Source organism: Papio anubis, chromosome 18 (genome assembly GCF_008728515.1).
Source record: "Papio anubis isolate 15944 chromosome 18, Panubis1.0, whole genome shotgun sequence".
Classification (NCBI taxonomy): Eukaryota; Metazoa; Chordata; class Mammalia; order Primates; family Cercopithecidae; genus Papio; species Papio anubis.
In genome coordinates this window covers 5,460,041-5,486,675 of record NC_044993.1, presented here as the reverse complement: position 1 = coordinate 5,486,675, position 26,635 = coordinate 5,460,041, and the positions used below count along the sequence as shown (strand labels likewise).

General features: G+C 48.3%; 1 protein-coding gene across 2 annotated transcripts in view; it reads right to left on the bottom strand.

Annotated features, from left to right (window-relative positions):
* MEAK7 (MTOR associated protein, eak-7 homolog) overlaps positions 1–26,635 on the bottom strand; it is a 148,231-nt gene that overhangs the window by 58,737 nt on the left and 62,859 nt on the right. For both annotated transcript variants that reach the window (XM_031658051.1, XM_031658052.1), the window contains exon 4: positions 24,119–24,234. In XM_031658051.1, the coding sequence (XP_031513911.1) occupies positions 24,119–24,234 (116 nt within the window). The remainder of the gene's footprint in view (positions 1–24,118; positions 24,235–26,635) is intronic.

The following is a 26,635-nucleotide window of genomic DNA, read 5'->3' as shown; positions in this document are numbered from 1 at the left end:
GTTCCTGGTACATTTTGATTTTGATAAACGTTAATTTTCTTTCCCTACCCTTCCTTTCTTCTCCCACCATAATATAGAAACTATTTTTTTTGAGACAGGGTCTTACTCTGTCACCTGGGCTGGAGTACAGTGGCATGATCATAGCTCACCACAGCCTCAACCTCCTGGGCTCAAGCGATCCTCCCACCTCAGCCTCCTGAGTAGTTGGGACCACAGGCGCGTGCCACCACACCCAGCTAATTTTTCTGTTTTCTCTAGAGACAGGATCTTGCTATGTTGCCCAGGCTGGACTTTAACTCTTGGTCTCAAGCGATCCTCCCACCTCAGCCTCCCAAAGTGCTGAGATTACAGGTGTGAGCCGCACCCAGCTGGAAGGTAGAAACTTTACCCTCCTCCTGATATGCCCTTCTGATAAACCATGAGGTAGTTGCCCAAGTGCCTGCACTTGACACACATGATTGCATTTCATCTCACAGTGCCCCTCAAAGTAGAAATGATGGGCACCATGTGACAGATGAGGAAACAGATGCTCAGAGATCTTGCCCAAGATCTCTGTGGCCAATACACAAGTCAGATGCATGGCTTGTCCAAGTTCACTGTGGTGGAGGCAGGTCTGGAAACCAAGTCTGTCTGACAGCACAGCCCTTGTTCTCATCAGTACGTTCTGCTCCCTTTCTCACGAAGCCTGCTGCAGTTTGGGATCGGAGTTGGTTCACCGCGTTTCTAAGCATCATCCCTGCTCATGCACTCATTCATTTGCTTATCCATTCACTCCTTCCAAAGGCTGGGAGATACGGCATCCTTCCCAAGTGAACAAGTCCTGGGCGCCACCCACACCCCCGCCCCCAGGTCAGTCTTGACACTCCAGAGGAACGCACCCTCCAAGCAGACAAGCCAGATCCTGAACAAAGGAACCCAAAAGTGTTACCAACTTGCAAACTGATTGCAACTGGAAAATGTATTGCAGCTTGACATTTATTGAAAATGACTGCAATCTTGGCTGCTGGGTTTGTGTTTTTGGCAAAATGTTCCTTTAGTCCCCCCTGCTTGCTGAAATCACTCCATTCTGATTCTCTCATTCACAAGCTTAGCCAGGGCACTCACTGGGAGGGTGAATGTTAACACAAGCAGTGACCTTTCCAGAAAAGAACGACCATTCGCCTCCACATTCCCGAGAGGAATTCCCCAGGAGCAGCTGAGGAACTTGGTACCATTTCTAAAAGCACATTCTTGGCTGTTTAACATCTCATGTCCATATTTGGGAGTTCTTGTGTCTTGTTGCATTTATGTGGTTCCCTTTCAGGGTGAGACTTCGGCTCCAGGCTATCTGGGTCGTTTCCTGCCTGCAGCCCAGTAGGAAGAGAGTTAGTGGTGGCTTCTGACAATCTCCATAGGAGGGAGGTTAGAGCCAAGGCCAGGGCGGGAAGGAAGCTGCCAGCTAAGCAGCTACTGGAAACTCCCGCTGAGAATGCGGCACCAGGAACATGACCTTATGACTGTTGGAACGTCATGGCTGCACACTCATTTGGCAAAATTTTGAAGCATGTTTATTTTTTTCCTTATGAAAGTAACATAACCACCTTCCAGAAAAGAGAAGCAAGAAACCTCACACAAATTATGCTGTGAGTTCTGAAGACCACCCTCACATTCACAGATTTGCTAAAAAATTTCATGTGGGCTTCAGCATATTCAGGTGGCTGTATGTGTGGCGAAGATTTATTTACAGCAGTGCAGTAAGGATACACGACCAGCTCAAAAGGTGAAACCATAGAGGTGGAGTCTGCAGGAGTCCACATGAGGCTCTCTCATGCCCTCCCCTCCCCAAGAAGGGTTGCACAGAGCACCTTCTGTCCCCATCAACAAAAATGCAGCTGTGTGTCTGCAAGGCTTTTGTCCAAGGAAGCCCATCAGAGACTCAGCACCCCAGAGTTTTTCTAAGGGCTGGTCACTTGGCACCTTCTCCTTAGCACGTACCAAATTCCAAACTCCCAGAAGGGAAGCACGTGTTTAGCATGAACCACGTTGTTTGTGGTCTAGGCACAGTGAACCACTTTTATCATTTAGGAAACAGTTCAAGTGCCGAGTTACCAGACACCAGCCAAGAACCAACCTAGCAAGCAGGTCTTCCTAAAGATAGCAGTCTTGGCCGGACGCGGTGGCTCACGCCTGTAATCCCAGCACTTTGAGAGGCCGAGACGGGCAGATCACGAGCTCAGGAGATCGAGACCATCCTGGCTAACATGGTGAAACCCCGTCTCTACTAAAAAATACAAAAAACTAGCCGGGCGAGGTGGCAGGCGCCTGTAGTCCCAGCTACTCGGGAGGCTGAGGCAGGAAAAATGGCATAAACCCGTGAGGCGGAGCTTGCAGTGAGCTGAGATCCAGCCACTGCACTCCAGCCTGGGCGACAGAGCGAGACTCCGTCTCAAAAAAAAAAAAGAAAAAAAAAGATAGCAGTCTCAAGCCTGCTATACTAATTTCTGTCTGCACAACGACATATATACAGCTGGACTACGGCCACCCCTAGCACTTCTGTGAATTGCCCTGCTTTCTTTCCTTTTTTTTTTTAACCCATGACTATTTATACATCTTAATTATAATCTTGTCATATGAAGTGAAGCAACACAGAATTACACAATTTTATATTCTTTTTTCACTTGATATCATTATTATTATTATTATTATTTTTGAGACATAGTCTTACTCGGTTGCCCAGGCTGTAGTGCAGTGGCATAATCTTGGCTGACTGCAACTTCTGCCTCCCAGGTTCAAGTGATCCTCCTGCCTCCACCTCCCAAGTAGCTGGGACTACAGGCGCATGCCACCACGCCTGGCTAATTTTTTTTTTTTTTTTTTTTTTTGGTAGAGACGTGGTTGCGTCATATTGGCCAGGCTGGTCTCCAACTGACCTCAAGTGAACTGCCCACCTCAGCCTCCCAAAGTTCTGGGATTACAGACATGAGCCACTGCACCCAGCCTCGTAACATAACTTTTAGTGACTGAAATCATGCACGCATCCCACTAGTATTTACTAAATGAGTGATAGTCCCTTCAGCAGATGTTCTGTGATTTATTACAGGGCATGGTTGTCTCTCTGATGTTCACTCTTTATGCACCTATTGTGCAAGCCTGAAAAACTAGACAAGCTCTGGTCACCAAAGAGCCGGGGGAAATGGCATTATTTCAGGTATGATTAACAAACAAGCCTGGCCTGGCACGGTGGCTCACGCCTGTAATCCCAGCACTTGGGAGGCTGTTGGGCAGAGATCACGGTAGGTTAGAGATCAAGACCATCCTGCTAACATGGTGAAACCCCGCCTCTACTAAAAATACACAAAAATTAAGTTAAGTATGGTGGCAGGGCACCTGTAGTCCCAGCTAAATTGGGAGGCTGAGGCAGGAGAATAGTGTGAACCCAGGAGTATGGAGGAGCTTGCAGTGAGCTGTGATCCGCCACTGCACTCCAGCCTGGCCACACAGAGCTTGTGACTCCATCTCAAAAAACAAAAAAACAAGCAAACAAGCCTGATGTGAGCCCCAGCCAGGACTCTAGAACGGATTATTAAATGGAGGACCTGGAAAGCTGGAAATACTTGAAAAGAAATAGTTCATGTTCATGACTTAACTCGCATGAATTAATAATATTAATAATTTGCATCACTACATGCCAGGGCAACTTTATTGAATGATTTCCATATCATTAAAGATCAAATTATCTTCCTATGCCCTCATATAGTCATCTTGGGGGATAAAAGAAATACTATTTTTCCCATTTTCCAGCTGAGGAAAAGGAGGCTCAGACAGGTTAAGTGATTCTCCAAGGCTACACAGCCTGTAAGTGGAGATGCTGTGAGTCAGATCTGACCCAGGCACAACCTAAGCCTCGACTTCCATGACACTAAAAGCACCATGCCAACCTATTTCCAACAGGCTACAAAAAAAGGCTGTCAACCAGGAAAAAGGCAACAGACACACAGTGAACCTGGACGGCCAGAGATGGTCGGCAAGGTCTCTCATTATTTCCTTTGACATTTAATCCAATTAGTGGGTTCCCAAAATGTTGCAAGATGGCCCTGAATGGGAACCTACTGATCTGCGGGTGTGGGACTGATGGCCATCCAAGGGGGTGACATGTCAAAGGGCTGTGGGCTCAGCATGTCCTGGCCAACAGTCTAATGAGTGATCTGGAAAGAGGCAGAGAGGCAGGATATTTCTCTGACACCCCATGCCCCGGCCAGCCTCAGCATGGTGCCTAGATGCAATGTGTTCCTGACCTGGCAGACACAGCCAGCTAAAAGAGCCCCCAGTACGCGTCACCGCTGACTGATCCCCTTCCACGCAGGCCTGATCCGAGATGGATCTGATCCGATTGGTGCCGGGTTTTGATTTCGCCTGGCGGATTTTGATTTTGATGCCTGGAAAAAGCTTTTGATTTCGCAGCGGAAAATTTTTGATTTTGATGCGCCTTTTGATTTTCGAAAATGATTTTCTGCGCGCGCCTGGAGAACGGATGCACAACGCACCGGCAACGTCTGATCACCATCTGATCTGATTAACGCAACCTGAATCCTGCACGATTCAACGAACTGATCGATTTGTCTGATCTCCGCACCAACGGTCACCACCACCCATCCTTCCTCCTTCTTCTTTTCCTTTAACCTCGAGTTTAAAGAATTGGATGGCGGTATTTGAAGCCACCATGGAGAATGAGTACAGTATTCAGTTAATTCCAGTTAATTAAACATATGTTTTCAAACTGCGTTCGGATACATTACCAAGAAAATGCCGCGTCCTGTTCACCCCTCTCAATTGCATTTCTCGTTGATGCATTTGGTGAAGAGAAAGGTCTCTGTCTCTTTGTCCTGATCTGATCTGGACTCCTCCTCATCATCCTGCCTGTAAGCACTGCCTTTGATTCTGACTGGCATTCATCTGCCCATGAACAGCTCCCTCCGGCCTCAGGCCCTGTCTGCTCTTGGGCCAGTAGCATGGAGTTTAAAGGCTTTTGTTCTCATCCCCCAAAGGCTCTCTGTTGACCACCTGCCCCAGGAATGCCTTTTCTTTCATGTTGTTTAGTCATCCCGGACTTTCTCTGTCCTCTGAAGTTTTACTGCCTACAGCTGCCCCTTTGATGTAATTCTAGGCAGGATTTCTAAACTCTGATATAGGAGTTAAGAAGAAATCACTTAGGCAGATAGTAACGGTGTGGGAGTCCTCGTTAAGGCTTTTCTTTTAAATGAAAAGCAGCCCCAAATTATTTTCTTTTCTAACAAAGAGCAGCCTGTAAAATCGAGCTGCAGACATAGATACCGGCAGTTGTGCCAATCACGTTAAAGATGGAGGCTCCATCTTCCTTTGTCTTTGTCAGTCACCTGTGCAAAGGAACAGGCAAGATGGCACAATCAACTGGGAAGTCCATTTGCAGAATAAGATTAGGGTGGGGCAACCAGCCTTCCCTGTACACTACGTAAACGTCATACATGATCGAACCAATCTGTGAGCCTACGTAAATCAGACACCCCTTCTCCAGCCTGCCTATAAAATCCGATGCGGTCCGCCACCTCCCCATTTTTGTCGGACTTTCTCTCAAGGAGCTGCTCTCCTCTCTCCTTTCTTCTATTAAACTGTCCACTGCTTAACCCACCCACATTTGCCCGTATCCTGAATTCTCTCTTCGCAGGAGAAAAGAACCCCAGGGCATATACCCCAGACAACATAGCCATTTCAATGCCTTTCCTTCACATGGGAAGGCCACCTTTCCAAACAGGTCAGACTTGCTCAAGGTTTGTTTGGTTGCAGGCGACATAAACCCATGGCGGGCTCCATGGGCATCCAACCCACCAGCCGCACAGGCTGGCACTCAGAATGGCTTCATGCTTTGTTTCAGGTTCTGCTGCTGCCATATTGAAATTCTGAACATATTTTGAACAAAAGGCCCCACCATATCCTTTGGCATTAAGCCTCTACGTTCTGTAGTTGACCTTGCATAAAGCCATTCTGGTAACTTGGATTACCAAGGGGAGATTTACTAGAAGGACAAGGGGGTGCCTCAGAGAACCCAAAGGTGAGAATGTACAGAGCTGGAAACAGGGCCTGGAAAACCAGGGTCCAGGAGTCTGGCACTCCCTCACTCTCTCTCTCTCCCTCTGTCTCTACTTGTGCATCATTTCTGTCTTATTCTGGTTTTTTTGTTTGTTTGTTTGTTTGTTTTTATGATGTCTTGCTCTGTCGCCCAGGCTGGAATGCAGTGGCGTGATCTCAGCTCACTGCAACCTCCACCTCCCAGGTTCAAGCGAATCTCCTGCCTCAGCCTCCCGAATAGCTGGGATTTCAGGCTCATGCCACCACGCTCAATTAATTTTTGTATTTTTAGTAGAGACGGGGTTTCACCATGTTGGCCAAGATGGTCTCAAACTCCTGACTTCAGGTGATCTGCCCACCTTGGCCTCCAAAAGTGCTGGGATTACAGGTGTGAGCCACTGGGCCTGGCCCATTTCTGTCTTATTCTCTCTCTATGAGAGACAGCATGGATGCTGGCCCCACCCAAGACTCCATCTCCTTTGTTCCAGATATCAGACACAATGGCAATTTCGTGAGACAGAGACTCTGATTAGCCCAGCTTGGATCAGGTGTCCAGCCCCGGTCCAATCAGCTCCAGCCCACAGGGCAGGGTCCCATAGTGCCCACATGGCACCCATATGGAAGCAGGAAACAGTCAGCAGTTTGCAAAAAACAGATTCGCCTTGGAGTTTCCAGGAAACACATTCGGCCACGCCCTACTGCACCCGCTGCCGCAGCCCTGAACTCACTGCCCAGCCGTCTGGTGCTGACTCTCCTATGGGCACCCCTTCTAGAAATGCCCTCAAAATGTATTTGGTGATTGATTAGTTGACCTTTGGCCTCAAGCCCATTTCTAGCTGAGCTATTGACTTTTGTGCTGGGGGTTTAGAGAAAATCCTATCCTCTATTGTCATTTTCTTTCTCTTGTTTAAAAACAAAGCAAAGCAAACAAACAAAACTCCTTCACAAGGAGGCTGGGAGGGCACACAATATAGACAGCTGTGAAAAAGGCTGGTGGGGAGAAGCCTCTCTCTCTCTCTCCACGCACACAATGTATATTATCCAAGGCTCTGTCAGCAAGCTATATATCTTTGACCCTTCAAAGTCTGGCTCTTTGTAACTCATGGCAAAGAATTCTCTTGGGGGCACTCAGTTCTGTGAGGGACAGATAGACGCCTCTCCCAAGGAAGTGGATTCGACTCTGGGAGATAAATCTTCTTCGCTTCCTTCCTCTGTGAGACGATTATGAAGAAAGTGCTCCCATAGTCCTGGCAAGAACAAAGGCCCTGTGTCCAGAGAGGCTCCCCCACCCGACCTCTCATGCATTATGAATGGAGCCTCAAGATCATTTCACAAGCTTTTCACGCTCGGAAATGGCCACTCCTCAGCCTTAGGCTGTCCAGCTGCCGGAGACCCCTTGGCCCCTTCAGGGCTGTGTCCCCCATGGCTCCTTCATGCCAGCCCCAGGGGACTGACAACCTCTCAGCCATAAATGTCAGCCAGGCCTTCTGCGGATGCCACCGGGGGATGCAGAGGGTAATCGGGATATGCTCTGTTGTCCCATCAGTAAAAGTATTAGGAATTTCAAAGAATTAAATCCCAAGCACAGGCCCTTCTGAATGCAGGGCCCTTGGCTGCTGCTCTGGGAGATAATTTCCCACGAGGGTAGCCCCGACTGTAGCCATAATTTCAACTTATCCATCACCCTGATTCTTTGACTCAGGAAAGTTATTCATTAAATAAACATTTTTTGAAGAATTTCAGAGCATCCACTAAAGCAGACCATAGATGTGCACCATAACCCAGCATTTTCACTCTGTATACGCCAACAGGGGGATGTGTGTGGATAAGGACTTGAACTAGAATGTTCTTTGCAACACTGTTCACAATAGCCCCACACTGGAAACCACCCAAATGCCCGTCAATAGTAGAATGGCTAAATAAATGTTGTCTATCCAAGTGATGGAAAACCGTACAGAAAGAAGAATGGCTTCCAGCCACACACAATATGGCCGACTCTCACACACAATACGGAATGAAAGAAGCCAGACACAACAGCGTACACAGCATATGGTTCTGTGCTGTTGGAAGTTAGAGTCACGCTTACTGTTGAGGGTGACTCAATAGGGGGCATGAAGTGGGGCTTGGGGGCCGACACCAGCGTGTTATTGATCTGAATGCATGGTTGTGCTCAGTGTGTGGGCGTTCTCGGAGCTGTACACTTCAGACGTGTGCACTTCTCTGTATATACTGTATCTCAATTAAAAGTAAAAGTTGCTTCTCGGAATGGGGGCTTAAAAAATAAAAATAAGGCTGGGCGCGGTGGCTCATGTCTGTAATCCCAGCACTTTGGGAGGTCAAGGCAGGTGGATCACCAGAGGTCAGGAGTTCAAGATCAGCCTGGCTAACATGACGAAACCCCGTCTCTAGTAAGAATACAAAAATTAGCCAGATGTGATGGCATACGCCTGTAATCCCAGCTACTCGCGAGGCTGAGGCAGGAAAATCACTTGTGTTCGGGAGGTGGAGATTGCACTGAGTCGAGATCATACCACTGCATTCCAGCCTAGGCAACAGAGCTAGACTCCATCTCAAAAATAAATAAATAAATAATAAATAATAAAAATCAAAAAGTAAAAGTATAAAAAAAAATAAGCCTTTCTAGAGGGCTGACTGTGAGAAGCCTTAGGGAGGTGAAGGAGCTGATTCTGCCCCTCCTCAGTGCAACTCTCCCTCCGAGTTCTCGGTTTCCTCTGACTGCAGCCCCCTGACAGCAGATGTGATTTTGTGACGCTCAGAATACCTCCTGGACTACAGTGGTACCGGAGTGAACCAGCAGGCTCAATGTCGTGACCTACGGTGCCTGGATGTCCTCTTAAATCTACTGATGGTTCCTGTTTAGCTTCTGCTGACATTGGATGAACACCCAATGTGTCAGGTCCTGGGGACATAAGGATGAGGAAGTCCCTGCCCTCAAAGAGCTCGGGATCTGGAGAGAGAGGAACCCTCACTTACAGTCCAGTGTGTTAAATCCCCCTCTGGGAGACTAGGGAGGAAGAGGGAGGCTGGGAAGGTTCTACAGGCCCAGGGAGAGAGGCCAGTGGAGAATGAGGGGTGAGGGGAACTCCCAGTGGCTCAGGACCCACTAGGCCTCATTGCGCAACGGGCATCAAGAGGCTGAACTTGCTGGCATCAGGGGTCCTGCCAACACTCCTCAGAATCTCTTACAGTATCAGGCTAGTCACATGAGAACGAAGCTCAGCTACAAGTGCACACTACAGCGTTAATACAGTGACAAAATGGAAAGCAAGCTATGTTTCCAAAGATGGAAGATTAGCCCAAAGAGTGATAGAGGGGCCAAATGAGGGGACTCTGGTAGAACCTAGAAGTGATGCTGGGGGAGACTGTTGCATGATTCTCAAGGCCCATGGATGAGCTGGGATTTGACCCTCTGTGCAAGCCCCCAGGTGAGCCTGCTGCAGTGCCATGGCTGCTGGCAGAAGACACAAGACTCCTGGGTCAGAGACAAGTGACTTTATTACTCACAGCACAGCAAGTAGCTTGAGCTTTATGTTTGCATCAGTTTCCCTTGTCCCCAGGTCCCACAGGGGCCATGCAAAGGGGCCCAGGAAGCGGGTGGGTGTTGTGCACACAGCACATTCCTCACAGCTGAGGAGCCCTGAGCTCAGGGAGCCCAAATTCTTATAAGAAATCCTGATCCTTGCCCTGGGGGCAGACATCTATCTATATTGGACAGAAAACAAATTTGCCCTTTGATCTGGGGAGATACACTATCTCTATCTACCAAGGCTGTTTGCTATATAAACATCCTTGTAAAGATAGTCAGTTCTACTTGCAAGACATGCAGAAACCTGAGAGACCCATGGAGAACTGTCTCCCAACAATGACACAGAAAGAAAATTTAGGCAGGGCATGGTGGCTCACACCTGCAATCCTAGCACTTTGGGAGGCTGAGGCGGCTAGATCACCTAAAGTCAGGAGTTCGAGACCAGCCTGGCCAACATGGTGAAAATACAAAAATTAGCTGGGCATCATGGCATGTGCCTGTAGTCCCAGCTACTTGGGAGGCTGAGGCAGGAGAATTGCTTGAACCCAGGAGCTGAAATCGCACTACTGCACACCAGCCTGGGTGACACAGCAAGACTCCATCTCAAAAAAAAAAAAAAGAAAGAAAATTTAGAGTCACCAAGAAACAGATAACAAAATAGTATACATGTGTGAATTTGAACATTTGGTGTCTACATGTGCATATTACATAGGCACTAATACAAGACCAGCAGAATATTCCCACAAATGTTCACAGGGGTTCTTGCTGGGTTTTTGTTCTATGACGAACAAAATAGTGACCATTGTACCTAGGAATCAATAGCCAGCCCTTGCTATATGTTCGCAACATTCCAACCCCTGTTCTGAGCACATTACAGGTACCACCTCATGTAATCCTCATGGCAACCTGTGAGTCAGGAGCTGTTTATCATCTCCGTTTGCAAGATGAAGCAAACCGAGGCCTGGAGTGGTCACTCAGTGGGGAGTGAGTAGAGTTGGGATTCTGAATCCAAGTAGTGTGGCTGCAGGCTCAATGCATTTTTTTTTTTTTTTTTTTTGAGACGGGGTCTCACTGTTGCCCAGGCTGGAGTGCAGTGGCGAGATCTCAGCTCACTGCAACCTCCGCCTCCTGGGCTCAAGTGATTCTCCCACCTCAGCCTCCTGAGTAGCTGGAACTATAGGCGCACGCCACCACACCTGGCTATTTTTCGTATTTTTTGTAGTGATGGGATTTTGCCATGTTGGCCAGGCTGGTCTTGAACTCCTGACTTCAAGTGATCTGCCTGCCTTGGCCTCCCAAAGTGCTGGGATTACAGGCGTGAGCCACTGTGTCCGGCTTCATCCTCTTAAAACCGCATTCCTTATGCCTTGAATAAAGCCTTATTATTATAGCAGAAAACGCCCTCTTACCAGCAACCTTTTTATTTATAGATTTAATGATAAGTCTAAAATCGAAAGACAGGAATTGTTTTCTCTACTCAGAAAATTAAGTGAATCGAAAAACGACTGTAGGGGAATATGAAGACTGCGTAATAACATGCAAATGCAAAAATGATTACATTAAATGGCAGTTTATATAATTTATATGGAGCAATATTGCAAATTTATTTTAAAATACATATACACAGGAAAAAAGCACTAGAACAAGATATACGAAGCTATGACTGTGTTTGCTTTAGGGGGCTGAACTCTTGTTGAATTTATTTTCTTTACTCCATTTTCTGAATTTTCCATAATGCAGTTATCATTCTTTTATAATGAAAACAGTTATAAACATTTAAAAAGCAGCCGGGTGCGGTGGCTCACACCTGTGATCCCAGCACTATGGGAGGCCAAGACAGGCGGATCACGAGGTCAGGAGATCGAGACCATCCCGGCTAACACAGTGAAACCCCATCTCTACTAAAAATACAAAAATACAAAAAAAAAAAATAGCTGGACTTGGTGGCAGGCATCTTTAGTCCCAGCTACTTGGGAGGCTGAGGCAGGAGAATGGCGTGAACCCAGGAGGCGGAGCTTGCAGTGAGCCAAGATCTCGCCACTGTACTCCAGCCTGGGCAACAGAGCCAGACTCCATCTCAAAAAAAAAAAAGAAAAAAATTTAAAAAGCAAAATGAAACAATGAAACAGATCATAGGCTACTAGGGCTAGTAGAAAAAGCAAAGTCTAATCTAGACAAAAGGCTGTAAACTGGCCACCAGCAGGTCTGACCTGCCTGAAGAATGTCTTGCTTGGCTGAGTCTTTGTTGTTTAAAAAAATACATGCATTAGCCTCTGTCACTGTAAAGTTGGGAGATTTCAGATAAAACTCAATCTTTCTCTGGACGCTTGTATTCCTGTTACCCAGCAAGTCCACTCCTAGGATATACACGATAGAAATGTGCACACCAAAAGCCTAGAAGGTCCTACAATGTCCTAGAATGTCCTAGAATGTTCACAGCAGCTCTCTTCATAGTAGCCCCAAACAAGAAACCACCCCAATACTCACCATAGTAGAATGGGTGAATAAATTGGGGTGTAAATTTGTGAAAAATCATGTATTGATTGATGTCTCCTGTCTCCCTAAAACATATACGACCAACCATGAAAAACAGTACAAAAGTTGAGAAAGAATGATTTACAACTATGCCCAAAACTTATATGGAGTTCAGACATGATGGGGAGGGAAAGCAGCCAGACACAAAGTCCACCTTGTGTGTAAAATGTTAACACAAACCAGCAAAGCCAAGCTCAGGTATTAGGTCCAGGCAGCAGTCACCTCGGGATGAGGGTGGGGGCCGCAGCCTCAACTTCCCAGGCTCAAGTCATCCTCCCACCTTAACCTCCTGAGTAGCTGGGACTCCAGGCCTGCACCACTGTACCCAGCTATTTTTTAATGTTTGTTTTTGTTGTTGTTGTTGTTGTTTTGAGACAGAGTTTTGCTCTTGTCGCCCAGGCTAGAGTGCAATGGTGCAATCTTGGCTCACTGCAACCTCCTCGTCCTGGATTCAGGCGATTCTCCCACCTCAATCTCCTGAGTAACTGGGACTATAGGCATGCACCATCATGCCTGGCTAATTTTGTATTTTTAGTAGAGACAAGGTTTCGCCATGTTGGCCAGGCTGGTCTCAAACTTCTGCTCCTGAACTCAGGTGATCCGCTCGCCTTGGCCTCCCAAAGTGCTGAGATTACAGGTGTGAACCACCGCGCCTGGCCTTTAAATTTTTTTTTTATAGTGCTAGGTGTCTCATTATGTTGCCCAGGCTTGTCTCAAACTCCTGGGCTCAAGTGATCCTCTTGCCTCAGCCTCCAAAAGTGCAGGGATTGCAGGCATGAGCCATCGCACCCATCCCATATTTTTTGAAATCAACCTACTGTGGGATTTTTTTTTTCTCCCTTTCTCAACATAACCCTAAGCAATTATGTCCATGAAGTCAGGGTTTCCATGAGCTATAGAGTTCAGCAGTTAACAACACAGACAGTGTATCCAGAATGTCTAGGTATAAAGCCTGCGTCCTCTAGAGTTGTGTGACTTTGGGCAAGTTACTTAAACTTCTTGGTCCTCGGTTTTCCCATCTGTAGAATGGGAAGTATAACAATAGCACATATCACAGGGTGGCCGAAAGAATGAAATGAGTGAATTGTGTAGAGTTCTTAGAACAGCTCTGGGCATGCAGTGGTGGGCTGGTAACTGTTTAACAATGGCTCAGAGGGAAGGCCTTTACTGATTTCCAGTTTCTCTGGTGTAAACACTTCCATTGTGACTGATTTCAGGCTACCAATGAGAGGTCACTAAAGGTGGTGTTGGTAAAGTGGCCACTAGGTCATCCCAGGGTTGAAATCAGCAACTCTGTGGCCACAGCCTAGATGTGGGTTTTGGAACAAACCTAAGGAACCATGGAAAAGCCCTCTGATGTTAACGCTCCGTTTTTTGTTTTTTTTTTTTATGAGTCAGGGTCTCACTCTGTCACCCAGGCTGGGTGACATAGTTCACTACAGCCTCGAACTCCTGAGCCCAGGTGATCCTCCCATCTCAGCCTCCCGAGTAGCTGGGACTACAGGCATGCCACCACGCCCAGCTAATTAAAAAAAAAAATTCATAGAAACAGGATTTCACCATGTTTTCCAGGCTGATATCAAACTTCTGGGCTCAAGTGATCCTCCTGTTTCAGCCTCCCAGAGTGGGATTGCAAGCATGAGCCACTGGGCCTGGCCTAGGCTCTGACATTAACTCTTATAAAAACACTGAAAAAAAATGTGACTCATGGGAAATTAAATAGCCAGCTTCCCTTATGATGGATTCCTAGGGGTTTCCAGAGCATTCTGGGATGTGTGCACAGGGTCCTCCCTACCAGGTGTCCCCAAAGGGAACATTCATTACAAACAGCGTTCACGCCACCTTCCTGTTCACTTGGTGCCCTGGCCTGGGCCGTCCCCGACCTACCCTTTCTGGATTTATTAAAGATTCTTTTTACTTCTATACACATAATTTGTGGAGGTGCCCGTTTGAGAATTTCTTTGGAGAAATCTGGGTACGGCTCATCTCAACTTTCCCCAGTTTTTATGTCATGCAGCCTGATCGGCACAGTTTGGAATTCCCCCCACACTCCCTCGCCATCACTGTCATACTGACAGTATTTTACAGCTGGAACAGAACACCTGTTTGCCGAGCACCCACGAGGGCCCAGGCGTCCTCTTAGGTCTGGAACAGAGAAGGAAGGAAGCAAACGAAGCCGCCCCCGAGCATCTGACAGAGGAGACAGGCGGCGCTGGAGAAACAGGAGCAAATGATGTCATTGCAGCCCGAGATTCCTACAAAGAAAATAAAGCAGACAAAGGGGCCTGGAGGCCTGGAACCTGGGCTGGGGGCATCAGGGGCTGGACACCCCCTCATTTCACACCATCTGGGCATTTCCTCTGTGTCCCAGAGTCCCCAGGATCATTTTGTTTAAATGTGCAAACATGAAACTCAATTTCTCAATTTCTAACTGCACTCCATGTGCTTATAAAGTAGTAGAAAACTCTGAATGGTGGCATTTTAGGATAATTGACCTCGTTCAGGCTCAAAACCCCTTTGGCCAATTCCTGGGTAAATTCAGGATTTGCATTCCATCGGGGCTATTCTCGTGTGTCCTCTCCTCCTGGCTGACCCCTGAGCCTGAATCCCAGGATTATTTTTAAAGCCTGGTTATCCCCCTGCTTCGTGGTGCCCTGCAAAACACTTGGTGTTTCCATTACAGGGGGACACCCGGCTGCTTCCAGTTTTCGGCACTATAGATGATGCACGCTGCTGTCTGTGGAGGAATGTCACAGGATGATAGCTCATGTTCGAGGACTGCCTAGCAGGCCTGAAAATTTCCACAAGTATTAACTTATGCAATCCTCCCAAGTCTCCTTGTTGCTATTGTTAGCTCCATTTTACAGATGGAGAAACTAAGGCACGGAGAGGCGAGGTGATGAAAAGTGGCAGAGCTGGGATCTGAAGTGTCACAGAGGAGGGTGGAGAGGAGCTGGCACAGAGAGAAACAGCAAAAGTGGATCGCCTTTGCTCCATGCTCAGGACAAGTCTCCCTTTGATTGAGTGCACTGTGTTGAGAGGCCCCTGGGGAAGGTGTCAAAGCCATCACCCACAGCACAGATGGTGGAAGCTGGCACCCCTGCCATGCTGTGCTGGAAGTGTGCTTTGGTTACAGCCTGTGTGAAGGGCGAATTTGAGAGAGGCTCTCTCCATGTCAAAGGTGCACATCCTGGACAGGGGTGGTGGCTCACGCCTGGAATCCCAGCACTTTGGGAGGCCAAGGCGGGTGAATCTCCTGAGGTCAGGAGTTTGCCAGCCTGGCCAACATGGTGAAACCTCGTGTCTACTAAAAATACAAAAATTAGCCGGGTGTGGTGGCGGGCACCTGTAATCCCAGCTACTCGAGAGGCTGAGACAGGAGAATCACTTGAACCCAGAAGGCAGAGGTTACAGTGAGTGGAGATTGTGCCACTGCACTCCAGCCTGGGATAGAGCGAGACTCCGTCTCAAAAAAAAAAAAAAAAAAAAAAAAAGGTGCACATCCTCTTTTGACCCTCTGCTGGCTATCCGCCCTGGGGAAATACCTGCCCATGTGCATGAAGCAGCATGGAAGTTTATGCAGGGATGTTCCTTGCAGCATTGTTTGCAACAGTAGAGAATGGGAAATATCCTAAAATGTTCATCAGTAAGTGAGTGGTTAAATGATGGTACATTTACACTACGGAATCTGTCACCATAAGAAAGAACGCTAGGTCTATATCCGGGTTTCTCAACCTCGGTAAAATTGACATTTGGACTGGATCATTGTTTGTGGTGGGGGAGTGTCCCGTGCATTGCAGGAGGTTTAGCGGCATCCCTGGCTCTACCCACTAGGTGCCAGTAGCACCAACCTCCTTGGTGTGACACCCAGAAATGCGTCCAGACATTACCAAGTGTACCCTGAGGGTAAAATTGCCAGTGGCTGAGAACAGCCGGTCTATATGCAGTGAAATATAAAGATCTCCAAAACAGACTAATACATGAAAAAAAAAGTTGCAGAACTGTATGCATTAAAAAAATTCAATGCTGGTCAGGTGTGGTGGTTCGAACCTGTAATCTCAGCACTTTGGGAGGCCAAGGAGGGAGGATCGCTTGAGCCCAGGCGTTTGAGACCAACCTGGGCAGCACAGGGAGACTCCCTCCTTACAAAAAATAGAAAAACTTAACTGGGCATGGTGGTGCACACCTGTAGTCGCAGCTATTCAGGAGGCTGAGGCAGGAGGATTACTTGAACCCGGGAGGTGGAGGTTGCAGTGAGCCGTGATTGCACCACAGCACTCCAGCCTAGGTGGCAGAGCAAAATCATGTCTCAGTAAGTAAGTAAATAAATAAATAAACAAATAAAGCTAAGCTATTTATCTATATAGACAGCTGGGCGCGGTGGCTCATACATAGATACAGATACAGAGATAGAGTCATGCATTCAATGAGTTTTACTGAGCATCTGCCCCATGCCTGGAACTGTTCTTGGTGCTGAGGAAGTAACAATGACCAAAATGAAGTCCCTGCTCTACTGGAGATTACACTCTGGAGATTACACTCTGGCTTCTGGCGGGGAAAGACAGGCAATAGACACACGGTGTCAGGTGGTGATAAGTGCTACAAAGAAAGATAAGTGGGGCTTGGGGACCTCAAAAAGACATGGGGTGCTGTTTTAGAGTGGGGTCAGGGCAAGCCTCTCCACTAAGGTGACATTGAGCAGGGAGCTGCATGAATGAGGGACCAGCATGGGAACTTAGAGGTCAACGGGCTCCAGGCAGAGCAGGAGTCCCCCCTGAGGCAGGATGGTGCTGTGTGAGCAGGAGGCCCAGCAAGGAGACCTGAGTGCCTGCAATGGAGTAAGTGAGGACCGCAGTGGGTGATGAAGCCAGTGAGACATCGGGGTCGAAACCACAGCCGGCCTTTGTTGCATAGCATAGACTTTGTTTTTTGCCTCGAGAACTGGAGACATGAGGAGAATATCCAGCTTGGAATGTAAAGAGGCCAGGGTGTATGGTTCGGAGAGTAATGGGAGAGAAGAGCGGAGGGAGAGAGGGAGAGAGCGAGAGAGAAAAGGAAGAAAGGAAGGAAAGGAAGGAGGGAGGAGGGGAAACACCAGATTGTCTAGCTCACCGACGAGTTCAAATCCCAGCTCCTCCACCTCCTCAGGCAACCAGCTTCGCCTCTCTGAGCCTCAGTTTCCTCTTGGGTAAGAGGGTTTAACCATGCCGCCTCTCTCATAGGAGAGAATGTTGTCAGCAAAGTTCCCATTACGGCACTTTTTCCATAGGCCTTCAGTGAAAATGGAAGCTTCGCCCTGTCCTGCCCCCTCCCCCAGATGACTCAGACAACTCCTCTGCAGTATTGCTGTGGCCCGGGGGCCCCTGTTTAGGCTGTAGGCTCCCATGGAGGCCCAGAGGGAATGCCTTTCCACATGTCAAAGAAACCTGAGACCCTAAGTTCATATCAACTGCAGACCTTTGGGCCTATGGCTATTGCCAAGAAGAGCCTTTTAGAAAAACATCCCAGCAGGGGCCAGGTTTGAAGGCCTCCAGGGGCTTGTGGGAGCCAACGTCTTCTTCTGTCTGACAGCCCCCTCCAACTCCTCCAGCCCGGGATCCCTCCCTGACAGCTGGTGGGCGGAGCCTGCTTCCAGAGGCTGGGCTTTGGGGTTGGGGTCTCTCTCTCAGCCCAGGAATAACCCAGCCCCCGCCCCTCCCCCTCACAGTTCACCCTGCAGGAGAGGTCAGGCCCTCCCACGGCATCTGCTTAAGATGCTCATAAATCCACCTGGACAATCCCAGGCCTGGGGCATCTCCATGTCACATAAGTGGGGAGGGGGGTGCTTGGCTAAAAAGGGGGCCTCGAGAGGCTATAAAGACAGCAGCACACGGCTGGGCGTGGTGGCTCTCGTCTGTAATCCCAGCACTTTGGGAGGCTGAGGCAGGCGGATCACCTTAGGTCAGGAGTTTGAGACCAGCCTGACCAACATGGAGAAACCATGTCTTTACTAAAAACACAAAATTAGCCAGGCGTGGTGGCCCATGCCTGTAATCCCAGCTACTCGAGAGGCTGAGGCAGGAGAATCACTTGAACCGAGGAGGCGGAGGTTGCAGTGAGCTGAGATCCTGCCATTGCACTCCAGCCTGGGCAACAAGAGCGAAACTTCGTCTCAAAAAAAAAAAAAAAAAAAAAGACAGCAGCACACAGCTCACTTTTCCCTCAGACTCTGCAGGGCCATGGAAACAGCCACAGGGACTCAGGCAGCAGAAGAGAATGTTCTAGAATCCCTGGCAGGAGCCAGGGGACCTGGAGATGCAGCCGGGTGCGTCTATTCAGGCTTTCAAGCCTCCAGCAACCTGGAGACCTGCTGTCTCTACGCCTCTCACACGGAGCCAGCCTGTGGGGCGAGTGGCTCCCTGCTCCCACCGCCCCCACTCCTCCGTGTTGGTCGGCCAGGGCAATGAGAATATGCTTGCTTTGATGAAATGTCAATCACTTTTATATAAATATCTATATTTAGGACTCCTTTAGAAAATAAGAAGATCTGGGAGCACACAGTCACCATGCAGCTGCCCCCTTTAGAAAGACATGTGTCCTCCCCTGGCCACAGTCTCCACCTCTCCCTGTTGTCTCCTTGGTGCCCAGCCTCCAGCCCTCCTCCGCTTACTTGCCAGGCCCCGGAGGCCTTGGATCCCCAGTCTCCTACCCAGAGATGCTCCGGGGCAGCCAACCCCATGCCAGATGAGGGTCTCAATGGAGTAGGGAGGCAGGCCAAGATGCAGGAGGCCTTGCCCACTTAGAATCAGCAGCTGGGGCACGGAGGGTGGAGGAGGAGAGGCAGGAGGGTGGAGGAAGGACATGCCAAGGTCTCAAGCCAGAGAACACGGGGCTGATGGGGAGGTGGCAGAGACAGGGCCTGCTGGGAGAAGCAGGAAAGGCAGAGAATGTGTCCATGCGTCCGGAGCCCTGACCCGTGGTGGGGCCATTGTGTCGGCAACCAGGACACGCGCTTGTCTGAGCTCCAGGAAGAGAGAGCTGTGTGCACATCCTGTCATCAGAGCAGCTTGAAATAAATGCCCCTATTTGTGTATCCGATTGGCAACAAGTAAAAAGATTAATGACAGGAGACAGAAAGCAGATGAGTGGCTGCGGGGGGCCAGGGAAGGGGTGGGGAGAGACTGCCTAATGGATACGAGGTTTCCTTTTGGGGTGACAGGAAAATTCCGGGACGAGAGCAGCAGGGGTGGCACAATATTGTGAGTGTGCTGAATGCAACGGACTGGATCACTTTAAAATAGTTAAAATGGTAAGTCCTATGTTGTGTGTATTTTACCACAGTTAAAAAAAAGATGACTCGTATCCATTGTTGGTGAGGGCGGGGGAAAGGGGGCAGACTATCAATCAACACGTGGCTTCAGGAGGACAATTTGGTAATTCACATCCATCATTTCTTTTTTTATTTTTTAATTTTAATTTTTTATTTTTTGTAGAGACGGGGATCTCACTTGGTTGCCCCAGCTAGTCTCAAACTCCTGGCCTCAAATGATCCTCCCAATTCGGCCTCTTGAAGTGTTGGAATTACAGGAACAAGCCACTGCTCATGCCAGCACACATCAATAATTTAAATGGTTAGCCCAAAAATCTTTTAGAAATCCATCCCACAGAAATTCTGAAATAAAGATGTGCGTGCAAGGAGGTTCAAGACAGAAATGTTCCTTAAAAGCACAATTGCTGGAAGCCATAGGAATGCCTTACCAGCTTTCTTTTGTTGTGTAACAAAGTACAAGAAACTTCATGACTTCAAATAACACTCCCTCCCCATAAAAACACCCAAGTCACTGGCGATGTCACAGTTCTGCAGTTCAGAAGTCTGGACAAGCACAGCTGGATTCTCTGCTCAGGGCATCCGAAGGCCAAAATCAAGGTGCCAGCTCACTGCATTCTCACCTGGAGCCCAAGGGCCTCTTCTGAGATCACTTGGTGACTTTAAGGCAGAGGTTCCCGTATTTCCCGACTGACTGTGAGAGCCCAGAGTCATCCTTATCTCCTGAAGGCCTCTCTCAGGTCCTTTCTGACCCACCCCCGCAGCAATAGAGAATTTCCCTCAAGGCAAATCCCTCTCCTACTTACAATCTCCCTGCCAGAGAGAATCCCAGCCCTTTTAAGGGCTTGACTAATTGGGTCAGGCCTACTGAGGGTCATCTCCCATTCTTAAAGTCAACAACGTCATAAAACACACTCTAATGTAATCACGGACTGATACCCCTATCATATTTGTAGGATCCTCTATGGGTTATAGACGTCAGCCTGCAACAGTGTCTGTCAATAGGGGACTAGTTCATCTCCATAATCTCAAATACTGGAGAGTTTTTCAATAAATGAGATAGAGCTATATGAACATTTTCCTTGAGACATTATTAATGACATGCAAATAATTGATGCAATTTCATCAGTTTCCTTGATGTAATTGCAAAACTACACATATACATATTATATATATATAATTTCACATATAATTGTATATGTACAATTTCACTTATATATATAAAATTTCATTAAAAAAAAAAATCTATGCATGGCCCGGGTGCGGTGACTCACACCTGTAATCCTAGCACTTTGGGAGGCCGTGGCAGGCAGATTGCCTGAGCTCAGGAATTGAAGACCACCCAGGGCAACATGGTAAAACCCCATCTCTACTAAAATACAAAAAATTAGCTGGGCATGGTGGTGGGTGCCTATAGTCCCAGCTACTCAGGAGGTGGAGGCACAAGGGTCACTTGAGCCCAGGAGGCAGAGGTTGCAGTGAACCGAGATCATGCCAGCCTGGACAACACAGTGAGACTCTGTCTCAAAAAAAAAAAAAAAAGAAAAGAAAGCTATGCATGCTTGTACAAGTGTGTGTGTACATGCACAAAGAAAAGTCTGGAAGAATGTAGACCAAACTATAAATAGCTAGTACCTCAAAGAAGTAAGGCTGTATGAAGCAGAATTTTTACTTTTTATTTTATATACTCTGTATCATTAGAATTAGTTACATTGAATATGTATTACTTTCACAGTTAAAAAGATTAAGGGCCAGGCGCAGTGGCTCATGCCTGTAATCCCAGCAGTTTGGGAGGCTGAGGCAGTGGATCACCTGAGGTCAGGAGCTCGAGACCAGCCTGGCCAACACGGTGAAACCCCGTCTCTACTAAAAATACAAAAATTACCCAGGCATGGTGGCACACACCTGTCATCCCAGCTACTCAGGAGGCTGGGGCAGGAGAATCGCTTGAACCCGGGAGGCAGAGGTTGCAGTGAGCTGAGATGACACCAGTGCACACCAGCCTGGGCAACAAGGACAACACTCTGTCTCCAAAAAAAAAAAAAAAAAATTTTTTTAAACATTAAATTTAAAAAAAGCTCACAATGTAATCACTAAATGTTTAAGGTTCATAAAGGAAAGCTGGTCCCCCCTCACTGGCCTCCCCGTCACTGGGAGAAATTATCAAGCCAGGCTGGTCCTTTGTTTTGTTTTCTGTTTGTTTGTTTTGAGAAAGGGTCTCACTCTGTCACCAGGCTGGAGTGCAACATCACCATCACAGCTCATTGCAGCCTCAACCTCATGGACTCAGGTGATCCTCCAGCCTCAGCCTCCCAAGTAGCTGAGACTACAGGTGCGTACCATCACACCTGACTAATCTTTATTTTTCTGTAGACATGGGGGGGTCTCATCATGTTTCCCAGCTGGTGTCAAATTCCTGAGCTCAAGTGATCCTCCCTCTCAAAGTGCTGGGATTGCAGGCATAAGCCACTGTATCCAGCCCAGACTTGTTATTCTTCCGTTTTGAACTACTTCTTAGTGACTCTTGAACTTCCTCATTGTTCGGTGAGAGGTCTAGAAATCAGAGTGTGGTGAGGACCCGGAACCACACCCGATGCTCTGTTCTCTCAGAGGGGCCCAAATGCCTCTGTGCAGGCAGCTGCAGTGTAGAGGGACTGTCCACGCTGGAGGTCAGCAGCACCCCTGAGACCTGAATCAGGCTGAGGGTCAAGAGCTGGAGAGGATGGAGTGGGGTGGGCTCACACACCAGGCAGCAGGGATGGGTTCCCAGGGGGGTTGTATAAATCAGGCTTGATGCCAAAAGTAGGAATGATTCTATTCTGCCAGACAGTCACAGACTAGGCCACCCCAAAATATGCCATTCTGGCATCAGGATTATTTTGAGCTGAAGACAGTCGAGAAGAAGCAGATGAAGGAAAAGCTCTGCCCTCCCCTATTTAAGCAGGACATAGATTTCTTTTTTTTCTTTTTTTTCTTTTCTTTTCTCTTCATTGAGACAGTGTCACTCAGTAGCCCAGGCTGTAGCGCAGTGGCACGATCTTGGCTCAAAGAAACCTCCGCCTCCCAGGCTCAAGTGATTCTCCTGCCTCAGCTTCCTGCGTAGCTGGGACTACAGAAGCATACCCCCATGCCCAGCCTTTTTTTTTTTTTTTTGAGACAGAGTCTCGCTTAGTCGCCCAGGCTGGAGTGCAGTGGCGCGATCTCGGCTCACTGCAAGCTCCGCCTCCCGGGTTCACGCCATTCTCCTGCCTCAGCCTCCCGAGTAGCTGGGACTACAGGCGCCCGCCGCCTCGCCCGGCTAATTTTTTGCATTTTTAGTAGAGATGGGGTTTCACCGTGTTAGCCAGGATGGTCTCGATCTCCTGACCTCGTGATCCGCCCGCCTCCGCCTCCCAAAGTGCTGGGATTACAGGCGTGAGCCACCACGCCCGGCCTTTTTTTTTTTTTTTTTTGAGACGGAGTTTCACTCTTGTTGCCCAGGCTGGAGTGCAGTGACGCAATCTCAGCTCACTGCAACTTCACCTTCTGGGTTCAAGCGATTCCCTTGCCTTAGCCTCCTGAATAGCTGGGACTACAGGCACCTGCCACCATGCCTGGCTAATTTTTTGTATCTTTAGTAGAGATGGGGTTTCACCATGTTGGCCAGCCTGGTCTTGAACTCCTGACCTCAAGTGATCCGTCTGCCTCGGCCTCCCAAAGTGCTGGGATGACAGGCGTGAGCCACCGTGCCTGGCCCTAAAAGCAGGACATAGATTTCTAACAGTGCCTCCTGGTCATCTTTCTACCAGGAAGGGCAGAAATTCATCACCAGACATAGCCCTAGACCCTTACTGCTCAGATGACACCAGAGGAATCTACGTAACAAACTTTGCTAACTGGCCCTTATCTTCTCTCGGTTTCCTCATCTTTGCCTTCCCCCAATCTTCTGTTGCCCCAGAAACTCCAAGTCCTTTCTTTCTTTTTCCTTTTGGTCTTGTCCCTTCTGTACAGATGTGTTGCTTTTTTGGTTGAGGTGGAATGCAAGTTCAAGTTCTCACCACCCCGGGGTTACTCGTCAGTGGATGATCCTGGGTGTGACATCCACATTAACATGTGACACACATGTTAATAAACTTCTGTGGGTTTCTCTCTTGTTAATGTGTCTTGAGACAGGCTCTCACTCTGTCACCCACGCTGGAGTGCAGTGGCACTGTCACAGCTCATTGCAGCCTCAATCTTTTGTCAGTTCATAGGGCCTCAGACAAGGAGCCTAAGGTGGGTAGAGGAAAATGAACAATTTCCTCCCCTACATAAGTATTTCAGGCAGAAGACAACTGAACACAAAGTGTTTGATGCTGACAAAACTGACGGGTTGGCTGGAGGGCCATAAGGACCCCCCAGATGCTGCAGAACCGACTCACCAGCAAGGCTGCCCGATCAGGAATGTGCAGAATCAGAAACCTGCCCGAGGGACTGTTGAGCCAAGCACATCCTCAGAGCTGCAAACCAGGGATCGGAGGCCCCCCAGCTGCCTCCAAACCTGCCTCTGCACACCCTCAGAGCTGCAACCCGGGGATCACAGGCCCCACAGCTGCCTCCAAACCTACCTTTGCACACCCTCAGAGCTGCAACCCGGGGGTCACAGGCCCCACAGCTGCCTCCAAACCTACCTTTGCACACCCTCAGAGCTGCACCCCGGGGATCGGAGGCCCCACAGCTGCCTCCGCACCTGCCTCCAAGCACCCACGAAGCTGGAGACTGGACACTCGTATCCACACAACCTTGCCTGCCAAGAGAAAACGGGCCACTGAGAGATGCTTCTATCTCCCTCCTGTCTTCCAAATCTCATGTGAATGTGCTTAACTGTCACAACCAAATATGCCCCCAAAACCCCAGATGTCAGAGAGTCTGGGTAATTCGTTTTAAGTTTTCAGTGTTGAAAGCCCTGGAAGGAAGTGGGAACGGATGCCGAGTACCAAGAGTCACTACCCAGGATGGGGACTTCACCACGGGAGGCCAAGAACTCAGACTGGGGCCCAGGAGGCAGGAAAGAATCCAGCTACAAAGTCCAACACCATGTTCACTGTCTGAGCTGGGCCACGCTTGCATTGCTCTACAAAAATACCTCAGACTGGCTACTTTATAAGAAAAGACACTTAATTGGCTCGTGGTTCTGCAGGCTGTACAGAAAGCATAGCACTGGCATCTGCTTCTGGGGAGGCCCCAGCAAGCTTCCAATCATGGCAGAAGGCAAAGAGGGAGCAGGCCCCCCACATGGCATGAGCAGGAGCAAGAAACAGAGGGGGCAGGGGGTTGCCACATACTTAAACAACAAGATCTGACAAGAATTTACTCACTATCGCAACGACAGCAGCAAGGGCGTGAGCTAAACCATCCATGAGAAATCCACCGCACCCAGGAGGCAGAGGCTGCAGTGAGCTGAGATGGCACCACACTGCACTCCAGCCTGGGCGACAAAGTGGGACCTTGTCTCAAAAAAAAAAATATATATATATATATGTATGTGTGTGTGTGTGTGTGTGTGTATATGTGTGTGTGTGTGTGTATATATATATGTGTGTGTGTGTATATATGTGTGTGTGTGTGTGTGTGTGTATGTGTGTGTGTGAGTATAATATATATGTATATATATAAACCCATTACCATGATCCGGTCACCTCCCACCAGGCCCCATCTCCAACACTGGGGACTACAATTCAACATGAGATTTGAGCAGGGCCAAGTATACAATCTTTATCACCACTCTAGCTGCAAGGAAAACCTTGACACTTCGACACGGTCCCTGGTCTGGGTTTCCTGGGTGACCTCTTCGTCTTTAAACATAGTATTGGGGGTCAAGTCCCTCTGCTTTAGCTTCAGTGCGGCTGAGCAGATTCACTCCTGTGAGTCTCGCACTCTGATCATTATTGATCATCACAATCTTAGCGGCTGCTCTGCACTGAGTGGCTTGCCAAGCACTGCGCTGAGAGCTTCGTGCATTACTGTGCATCAGGTATTTTGCAGCAACTGTATATGATTAGGACTGTTGTTACTATTATCATTTAAAAGGTGATGAAACTGAGGCTCACAGAGGTTTTATAACTTGCCCAAGGTCATACAGCAAGTAAATGACAGAACCAGGATTAGAACCTATTTGCTGAACCACATGATGACATTGGCTGCCATTATTCATTTTGATTTTATTTTGAAATAAGAAAACAAATCTGTGCTTCCTAAATCAAGTTTCTTTGGAAGACAATTGTTCCAAAATATAAAATGCAGGGGGAGGTGAATAGTAAAAGGAATGCTTTGTAGGGAAGGAACCGGAGCCTGTGGTACTCAATGATCCCTGTGCCCTTTCAGAGCCAACGTTCTGTTCTACAAGCATGCCTCTTTATTCCCTGTTCAATAGCAACTGGGACTGCATCCATGCTGGAAGTTACTACCCGTGGAGCCAGGGTGGGAGGCGGGCTCGGGGGAGGGGGCCTGCTTCTTGGAGGATGCTCTGTGATCCTCCCTGAAGCAATCTACAATATGGTCCCAGAGTTGCCATAGCAACTCCCCATCTGGGCTATTTACATGAAATAAAGGAAGCATCTTCTGTCTCCAGACCATTGTGACTTTGAAGAATGATTCCTTCAGCAGACATTCAACAGTGTCACCCAGGGGTGGCAAACGCAAATGCTCACAGGAAGCGAACAGACAATGTAAAGGAGCTAATGAAAGGACGGCAGGGAGGTTCAGTGGGTAGCTGGGGGCTGGAGGGCCCTGGATAGTGCACCTCCCCCTGCCCCCATCCATGCAGGCAACTGTAGCTCAGTCATAGCCCCTTGTTACTCTGCAGGAATGTAAACCCAGGGTTACTCGATCTTCATGTTTGTCAAGAAAAGCTGAAAGCTAGATTTTTAGGTGAAATCTTTTCATCTATAAATGTTAGCACCCAATCCAAACTTTGCACTGGGGCTTCCAGGCATTGTCGTGCAAGTCATGCCCTGCACAACTCCAAGGACGTCAGTTTCGTGTTTGTCCGAGTGTGGAGTGCTCCCTGCCGTAAACTGCACACTGCGAAGCCAGATGTGTGTAGTCCTGTAATGTCAGGGGGCCAAATTTGGCTTGTCACCAGTGTGCCAATTCCAATTCTAAGTATCCAGCCGTAGAGGTCTGGCTAGAGAAATTATTGTTCAACT